Here is a 9,483-nt window from a genome sequence, read left to right on the forward strand (position 1 = left end):
AGGGTTTTGAGTTAAAATTCATGTAATACATTTGAGTTAAAGGTAACCTCGAGAAACTATGTTCACCGTTTAGTGTGCACTGAACTGTGCTTTACTCTTGGGTAGGATACAGGGCTCTGTTCTAGAAGGATTGGTGCTAAAGGAATCTAGATTTGTGATTATTCATTTGAACAACCTGTAGTTACTACAGTCCACAAATAGGAATCTCATGATGCGGCCGATGCCAGCCTTTTGGGGTTGGAGGTGAGGTCCACGCAGGAACAGCTCAAAGAGTTTCTGAGCCCTCCACTGGAAGAGGGTGTCAACTTCATCGTGGAAGACTTCTGTCTTTAGGCAACACTTAGTAGAGAGGAGAATCACCTTTAACTTTCCCAAGTTTTCCAGATTAGAAATCAAGCTAGATTTGTTTTTCATTAAACTTTTTATTTTGCGAGAACTGTAGATTCACATGGGGTTCTAAGAAATGACACAGAGCTCCCCAGCTTCCCCAACATCATGCAAAATTTTTGCAACATCATGCGAAATTCTAGTGTCACTGCCCAACCAGGGGATGACATTGATACAGAACATCCCATCACCACTGGATCCCTCCTGCTGGCCTTTTAACATCCTCCCTCATTCCCCTCCTCCTTGGCAATCACTATTCAGTCCTCAAGGTTTGCAATTTTGCCATTTCAAGAATGTTACATAAACAGGATCATACAATATATAACCTTTTGGGACTGGCTTTTTTTTTTCACCCAACATAATTCCCTGAAAACTCATCTAGTCAATCCAAAAATTTTTTTCTTAAGTCACATGAAATCAATCTCTCCCAGTGCTCACACAACACCAAACCTACACCCTTCAGCAGGGGACAGAGGCACTCTCTCTGGGAAGACTTCTAGCCTGTAGAATCTCAAATGGATGTTAGGACTCTGAAAATGAGGCCACCTTCTTTCAGAGAGCCTGTGGACACCAAAGTGAGACTGCAAACTGGTCCAATAGACATTCCAGATTCTTCATTTTCACTCTGATAAAACTGGACTTTAGAGGCATACTGTACAGTCTGTCATCACCAGCTACTACATTTCAGCCTGATGTTTTTATTTGTCCTAAGCATAGAAACTTGAATAGCTGATAGCCCATGACAGCTTTTCCTCTTTCTTTGAAGAGCTTGAGATAGACTCATAAGTTTATTTTTAAAAATTTTGTTGCTTGCTCTCATCTTTTATACAGTATACACTTTAAAATGAAGGTAGGATAAATACAGGTACCTCATTCAATTCTTAACCTCTGAGATCGACATTTTCCCCTTACCCTACAGATGCGCTTTAGCCAAAGCTTCAGTAACTTGCCTCGGGTTACCTATAAATCAGTCACTGAAGGGAGCCTGGAGCCAGATGTGTCTGTATTGCCGAGGCTCTGCATTGGTGTGAATCCCAAAGCTACACAGAGAAATGAATTGACCCTTGTGATTAGTTCTTAATAAACTGTGCTGATTATACCAGTAAGACCACTTCACTGCAGAAAAAACAGAGAAGCCAAAAGAACAAGCTTTTTGTGTACACACACACACTACACTAAAAACTAATGTTTTTGTATACAGACTACAAGAGCAACACTTTAAAAATAACTCTTTAAAATTGCCTGGTTTTAGCAAGTAAAATTTTATTAAACATGTAGTTTCAGCATACCTCTAATTCAGAATGACAAGTCATGTTACTAGCAAAAATACTGATGATCCATCAAGAGTTACAGTGCATTTCTCCCCTAAGTATTAGGTCACGATACCATTATGAAGGCTTCAAAAGGAAAATTCTCTCACGGGCTGAATTCTAGATTCCGTATTTTTCTATTAGCTCTCTTGCTTTAGAAATATAGGCACTCATGGCATCTTCCTTTGATAATCCTAGAAAGATACAAACAGGTTGACTCACCGACCGATGTACGTGGAAATTAAGAAGGTTCGTGTAACACTTAAAAACTACCTTTTTGAAGGTTCCAGGCTTCCCACTTAGCCTTTCCTTTTAGATCTAACAGTGCTGGACACTCTGCCAAAAGAAGGAAAGATACATTCACAGAGTTACTTGTTATTCTATGCTTCTATACTGTTCAACGAAGTGTACTGTTATTTTTTAATATGACAGCACAATACCAATATCTATGTCTCCAGTTACAGACTGTTTGTACAGTCCATAGATCTCTTTTAGTTCCTCATCATCTGGCCTGGTTTTCAGCTTCTTCACGTCTTTGGCCGCCTTGTCAAAATCAGCCTAAAACAAAAAGTGCATTTGCTAACTTTAGGCAGGTTTATCTGCTTCAGGAGAACTTAAAGAGGACAGGAAGCTTTCAATCAGAAATGAACTATTACTGCTCTGGTTCCACCAGGATTATCCTTATTTTAATTTGTGGATACTTCCTTTGGTCCTTACCTGTTACACGGACAATGCACCTACATATTTGATACAGAGAACAAAATAAAATTCTTAATATTTAAAATGTTTATCTAAATGTTTAAAAACTGAAGAATACATAAATAAATGGAAAGATAGTCCCTGTTCTTCAATAGAAAACATTAATAGTAAAATGTTCATCTTACCCAAAGTCATCAACAAATTCAATGCACTTCATTATCAAAATTCCAATGGCATTTTTCACCGAAAGAGAAAAAGCAATCCCAAAATGTGTATAGAACCATAAAAGCTAAAGCAATCTTGAGAAAGAAGAACAAAGCTGGCGGCATCACAATTCCTTATTTCAAATGATATTACAAGCTATGGTAAGCAAAACAGTATGGTACCGACATAAAAACGGACACAAAGATCCATGGAACAGAGTCAAGAGCCCAGAAATAAACCCATGCATATATGGTCAATTCATTTATGACAAAGGAGCCAAGAATATACACTGCAGAAAGGACAGTGTCTTCAGTCAACAATTCTGGGAAAACTGAATACACGAGCAAAAAAATGAGACTGGACCCCATCTTACACCACATACAAAAATCAACTCGAATGAAAGATTTGAACATAAGATTTAAAACTGTAAACAACTAGAAAAAGAGATAGAAAGTAAGTTCCTTGACATCATTCTTAGCAATGATTTTTGGATATGACACCAAAAGTAAAACTAGTTAAAACAAAAATAAACACAGGACACTATAGCAAACAAAAAACTTCTGCACAGCAAAGGAAACCATCAACAAAATGAAAAGGCAACCTACTGAATGGGACAAAATATTTGCAAACTGTTTATCTGATAAGGGGCTAATATCCAAAATATATACAGAACTCATATGACTGAACAGCAAAAAAAAAAAAAAAAAAGCAAAACAAAACAATCTGATTTAAAAAGAGTCAGGAGATTTTTCCACAGAAGATACATAGTGATCTGAAACAATGTTCCACATCATTAAGCATCAGGAAAATGCAAATCAAAACAACAATGACATAGCTCCTCATATCTGTAAGAATGGCTATGATCAAAAAGGCAAGAAATAACCAGTGTTGATGAGGATTTGGCGAAAAGGGCACCCCATACACTGTTGGTGGGAATGTAAATTGGTGCAGCCACTGTGGAAAACAGTATGAAGCTTCTTCAAAAATTTAAAAAAGAACTACCATGTGATCTCACAATCCCACTTTGGAGTATTTATCCAAAGGAAATGAAATCAGTATCTTGAAGAGACATCCAAATATACTAAAATGTGTCAATACTAATGGCCTCTATTGGTAAGTTTCCTGTTTGTTTTTTTTTTAAATACCATCTATACTCTCCAAATTTCCCATAATGTGCATGCACATATTGTGTCTATAATAAGGGCAAAGTTAAAATGCTACATTACTTCCCTCAGCTTCCTAAGGGCAGGACAGGGCAAGACTGTCCAGGAGGTATAGGGATCCTTCCCTTCAGGGTTGGCAGGCATCTCAGGTGTTCTATTTGCTGTGAAGTCTCGTGCCATCTTCCAATGACAGCAACTCAAGTCCTTTTGGCAAGCTAAGCCTTGATACGAATTCTAAGGCTTCTCAGAAACCTGCTAAGTCCCTGCCTTCCAGGAAGGAGTTTTTGGAAGACTGTGCTTCATGTTTTGAGGGGTATGGAACCATCTAACAAGCTCATGAAAGTCTTGGACCCTCTCTATCCAAAAGTGGAGCCCTTGACCATTTCCCAGGCAATTTCAGAGGTCCCCTCTCTACTCTCTCCCCAGGCAGAGGAGAAAAACCCATTCCAGAGCAGGGCCCAGTGTCAGTCTTTCTCTCCAGCATGCCCTTCCCTGGCACCCCAACGTCATGCACTCGTGTTTTACGTGGCAGTTTCAGTGTGCCTTCTCCCAGCCCAGCTATGATGAGCCGTGGCGGGAAAAACATTGGGCTCATGTCAGGATCCTGGGTTTTAATTCTAGCTTGGAGACACACTGCCCTGGGACTCTGTGTAAGCAATGGAGCTCCCATGAGATTTGGCTTCAGCTAAAAAAAAAAAAAAAAAAGGCATCAACCTTAGCCGGGAAGCATGAGGATGAAACAAGAATAAGACCGTAAATATTCTTGACTTCATTCTGTTGACTCTGCCAGCCCAGAGCTCACCACTTGTATCACACTATTGATTCAATATGTATTGAACACCTCTGAGGGGCCAGGCCTTGGGAGAGCAGACAGGGATGAACAGGGCAGCCAGCTTTCACAAAGCTCAGCATCCTGTGGGAGATGAGTGGGTCACAGTGATCATGTGATACTTGCTCAAGCAGAGGAGCAGTAGGTGTCCTGGGACCACAGAGAAGGGAACAGTTGTGAGGGTGGAAGGCACCTTCTCAGAGAAGATGATGCTTAGTTGAGCCTGGGGTGGGGTCAGTACCTAGCGGATGGACAGTGACAGGGAAGCGGGTTCCAGGCAGACCTAACAGTATTTATTAGGGCTCAGCACAAGGCTGGTGGGAAGGTATTTGTTCCCCCCAAGTATCCAGAACAGAGGATAGGCACAAACATTCATCTCAGTAGCAACAGCCTTGCCTTACAGAGTGCTGGCAGGTGGGAGGAGCCCATCTGAGCCCTGTACCTCCTTGTTGAACACATGAATGAAAAGTGAGTAGATATTAGGAGGGTCTGAAATTATCATAGGTTGCCAGGGTCTAGCCCCAGCAAGATCCAGGGGAACCCTCAGGATGAACGGCGTCGGCGAATGAGAGAGAGAGTGAGACAAAGCTCGGGGCTAAGTCTAAAGTTTATTTTCGCAGGGCCCCTTTATACCCTTAACAACATCTTTTGGGGGGAAGTGCATATTGTTTACACACAGGTCATCTCAAAACATTACAGCAACTTGACCTTCAACAGAAACTGGATGTCACCCACATACTTTTTCGTTCACAAGAGTCTTTGTTATCATTTGGCCTTCAGGCCTGCTAACATTTTATGGCTTGCACCTGGTGTGACTTAAGCAACTTCAGTAGCCGACCCTGTTTTTCTTATAATTAATCTATTTTCTTTCTAATAAGTGTCATCTCTATGGGAACTAGATAGGATTACATTTTTACAGAACAGAAATGCGAAGGACTGCAGAAACAGCAGACATGGCACAAAACAGGCTCTCAGTCTAAAAGTTAACTACCTGCAAGAAGTTGCCAGCTAATCTCTCTCTAAAGTATTTTCTATTAGGCACATTTGTGGCTATCATATTTGTGGAGCTTTTCTCACCCTGTGAAGGGGCCTATGCTTAATAGTTTCTTTTGTTAGTGTACTGTGCTTAGGATGTTTAGAACAATCAAGAGCATTTTGTGCAATGAGATCACACATTTATCAAACAAGCCAGAATGCCAGCAAAATGTTTGAAGTGAAGCATTTCCTTCATCCCTGGCCCCTTCATAGCGTACCAGCGTCCAGGAGATTTATTAATTAGGGTTTTAAGTTGGTCTTTATTCAGTGAAAGAGGAGCAGGAGAGCTCTCGGCAGGCAACACAAGAATCTGCAGCAGGGCAAACAAGAACAGCAGCAAAAGCTTTTAAGTTTCATTAGGTCCCATTTGTTTAGTTTTGCTTTTATTTCCAATATTCTGGGAGGTGGGTCATAGAGGATCTTGCTGTGGTTTATGTCAGAAAGTGTTTTGCCTACGTTCTCCTCTAGGAGTTTTATAGTTTCTGGTCTTACATTTAGATCTTTAATCCATTTTGAGTTTATTTTTGTGTATGGTGTTAGAAAGTGTTCTAGTTTCATTCTTTTACAAGTGGTTGACCAGCTTTCCCAGCACCACTTGTTAAAGAGGTTGTCTTTTTTCCATTGTATATCCTTGCCTCCTTTGTCAAAGATAAGGTGTCCATAAGTTTGTGGATTTATCTCTGGGCTTTCTATTCTGTTCCATTGATCTATATTTCTGTCTTTGTGCCAGTACCATACTGTCTTGATGACTGTGGCTTTGTAGTATAGTCTGAAGTCAGGCAGGTTGATTCCTCCAGTTCCATTCTTCTTTCTCAAGATTACTTTGGCTATTCGAGGTTTTTTGTATTTCCATACAAATTGTGAAACACGTGCATCCCAATGTTCATCGCAGCACTGTTTATAATAGCCAGGACATGGAAGCAACCTAGATGCCCATCAGCAGATGAATGCATAAGGAAGCTGTGGTACATATACACCATGGAATATTACTCAGCTGTTAAAAAGAATTCATTTGAACCAGTTCTAATGAGATGGATGAAACTGGAGCCCATTATACAGAGTGAAGTAAGCCAGAAAGATAAAGAACATTACAGCATACTAACACATATATATGGAATTTAGAAAGATGGTAACGACAACCCTTTATGCAAAACAGAAAAAGAGACACAGAAGTACAGAACAGACTTTTGAACTCTGTGGGAGAAGGTGAGGGTGGGATGTTGCGAAAGAACAGCATGTATATTATCTATGGTGAAACAGGTCACCAGCCCAGGGGGGATGCATGAGACAAGTGCTCGGGCCTGGTGCACTGGGAAGACCCAGAGGAATCGGGTGGAGAGGGAGGTGGGAGGGGGGATCGGGATGGGGAATACGTGTAAATCTATTGCTGATTCATGTCAGTGTATGACAAAACCCACTGAAAAAATAAATTAATTAATTAATTAAAAAAAAAAAAAGAACAGCAGCAGAAAAGGGAGGAGGATATAGGGTAGGGTAGAGGCCGAGGCCAACCTGGAGGGTCCCTTATCCTAGACGGCTTTGCCTGTCAGGTATTTTCCTCGTGACCTCGTCATGGATGGGGTCCCAGACGGCCTTGCCTGCCTGATTTTCTTCATGACCTCGTCACAGGTGGGACCTCCCATAACGGCTCCCAGCAATAGGTGAGAAACAGATTTTTTTTTTTTTTCTTTTAATCTTTGGCCACACCTCACCACATGCAGGATCTTAGTTCCCTGACCAAGGATGGAACCTACACCCCTTGCAGTGGAAGCACACAGTCTTAACCACTGGACCACCAGGGAAATCCCAGAAACAGGGACTTAAAGGTACAGTCATTTACACTTAATTCCAAGCACTCTGGGCCAAAGGGAAAGTTGGATAATGTTCCTGTGCTGCTGCAGAGCTGGGCTCGCGGCTTTGGGTGAGGAATTTCAACGCCTGCTGAGCTCACTCTGCTGGAGCCCGTACTCAGCACCCTGGCTGAAAGCTGACCTGCTGGATTTCCCCCCCGCCTGTGCCTAACGGGTCTTCAAAACAACTGCCTTAAAACCTCCTCACACCCTCTCCCGTTCCTGTTTTCGCAAGGCCCCCCGACCCCGCCCCTAGTGTAGCAGTGACCCTGGAGTACCACGGTCACATGGGGTGCATCCTGCCATGTACCCAATGCAAACATTTAAAATTTTTAAAGAATATTTAGTGGTGACAGAAAGCTCATAGTACAAATTAAAAAAGAGAGAGAGCGAGAGAGCAAAATTATATAAAAAGCAAAGTGTGTGTATAAACATATACATTCACATATCACATAGATGTTTCTCGAACACTTGAGAAAGTAACCTAGTGCTAATGTGGTTATCACTTGGGTGAAGGAATGTCTGATGTTCTACTTTATATTATGGGCTTCCCTGGTAAAGAATCCGCCTGGTTTCATATCTGGGTTGGGAAGGTCCCCTTGAGAAAAGAATGGCTACCCACTCCAGTATTCTTGCCTGGAGAATTCCATGGACAGAAGAGCCCGGCGGGTTACAGTCCACGGGGTCACAAAGAGCCGGACAGGACTGAGAAACTAACACTTTCCCTTTTTTCTTTTTTACTTTACATTTGTTCCCTTTCCCCCAAATTTCCACCCTGAACATAAACTTTTTTTTCCCTCCAAAGACCACAAGAACAGTATATTTAAGATCGTGGTTTTCCAGATCTCTGCACTAGCTTGGAAGAGCCCCTAGGCATGCCAAGGAGCAAGGGGAGGCCGCCCACACCTCCCTCTCCAGGATGGGAAGAGATGGCTGGGCAGGACCCGCCGGGTCCGCTGGGAGCAGCCTGGCGCCCGCCCTCCCGCGGCGGGTGCCTGGTTTGCGTCTAACCAGTCCCCGGGGTTCACAAGAGTTGCCATAGGGAGCCCGGCACGCCGTCAACAGAATGCACCGGTGCGGATTACGCGCAATAAGGGGGCGCTGGCGATGGGGTGGGCGTGTCTCGGGGGTCCCCGCGGACAGCTACCGGGGACAAAGAGGACTGGCAGCAGCGGCCCGAAGTGCCGGGTCAGAGATGCGCCGCGACCCCGGCGGGGCGTCACGCCGGCCCCACGCCCCACTCGAGCGCTTTTCTCCGGGACGTACGCTCCTCCCCGCCCGCAGCAGCGCGCGCACACCCGGCTCACCTGCAGGGACATGGCGGCTAAACCTGGACGGTGCCTGTCTCTAAGCGCCGGGTTCCCGGGACCCGGCGCCCAGCGACTCCTTAAAGGGCAGCGCGCCTCCGCCCGCCGGCTCCCATTGGTCGCGCTCCCGGGCCCGGCCTATGCCCATTGGTCGCTGGCCCGCGAGGGCGGGGCTGGGCGGTGAGTGACACCGTCCGGGCCCGCGGGGCCGCGCTCTTCTCCCAGCCTAAGCCCTGCAGAGAGTTGTGCGCTGCCAGAGGTTGCAACTGGCAAGGCGCAGGGAAGAGAATTTAAATGAGCTCCTCTCTGCCCCTGACTCGCTCTATTCATTCTCTAGAGGTTGTTTGCAGGAAATCCTGAGAGGTCTCTCCAGGGCACTGACCTCACTTGGGATTCCTTTTCATATATACCTCTGTCCTCTGCATGATTCTAAGAGCTTGGGTGGCAGACAGCGTTTATCTGGTATCTCTGTCTCCCGACCCGTCTTGAGGCACAGCCCACCAGGAATGAAGAGGTAGTTTGCCTCTTCTCCTCATTATAAAAGGAGAGCCACTTACATTCTGAACACGCTCTGCAATCATCCCAACTGGATTTCAATTAGGGTAAAAAAAAAACAAAAAACAAAACACACAGGACTCTTCAACATGACCCCATTCTCCAGGGGAACAAACCCAGTGTCACTCCAAGTCTGCAGACACA

At 44.0% G+C, this 9,483-nt stretch overlaps 1 protein-coding gene across 1 annotated transcript; it reads right to left on the reverse strand.

The window, feature by feature from the left end:
- Nucleotides 1-1,630: 1,630 nt before the first annotated feature.
- LOC122681543 (acyl-CoA-binding domain-containing protein 7) lies at nt 1,631-8,935 on the reverse strand. Its single transcript, XM_043883747.1, has 4 exons — nt 8,785-8,935; nt 2,138-2,255; nt 1,971-2,033; nt 1,631-1,891 (listed from the first exon to the last, which is right to left on the reverse strand). Exons 1-4 carry the CDS (start codon nt 8,794-8,796, stop codon nt 1,818-1,820), a joined length of 267 nt encoding a protein of 88 aa, XP_043739682.1. The 5' UTR covers nt 8,797-8,935; the 3' UTR covers nt 1,631-1,817.
- Nucleotides 8,936-9,483: the final 548 nt, after the last annotated feature.

Source organism: Cervus elaphus, chromosome 23, assembly GCF_910594005.1.
Source record: "Cervus elaphus chromosome 23, mCerEla1.1, whole genome shotgun sequence".
Classification (NCBI taxonomy): domain Eukaryota; kingdom Metazoa; phylum Chordata; class Mammalia; order Artiodactyla; family Cervidae; genus Cervus; species Cervus elaphus.

What these genes read in the sequence shown, in the direction of transcription:
- LOC122681543 (XM_043883747.1), bottom strand. An exon ending in AACTGGAGACATAGATATTG is followed by an intron (nt 2,034 to 2,137) that starts GTATTGTGCTGT and finishes TTCTTTTGGCAG; the next exon opens with AGTGTCCAGCACTGTTAGAT. An exon ending in AGCCTGGAACCTTCAAAAAG is followed by an intron (nt 1,892 to 1,970) that starts GTAGTTTTTAAG and finishes GTATCTTTCTAG; the next exon opens with GATTATCAAAGGAAGATGCC.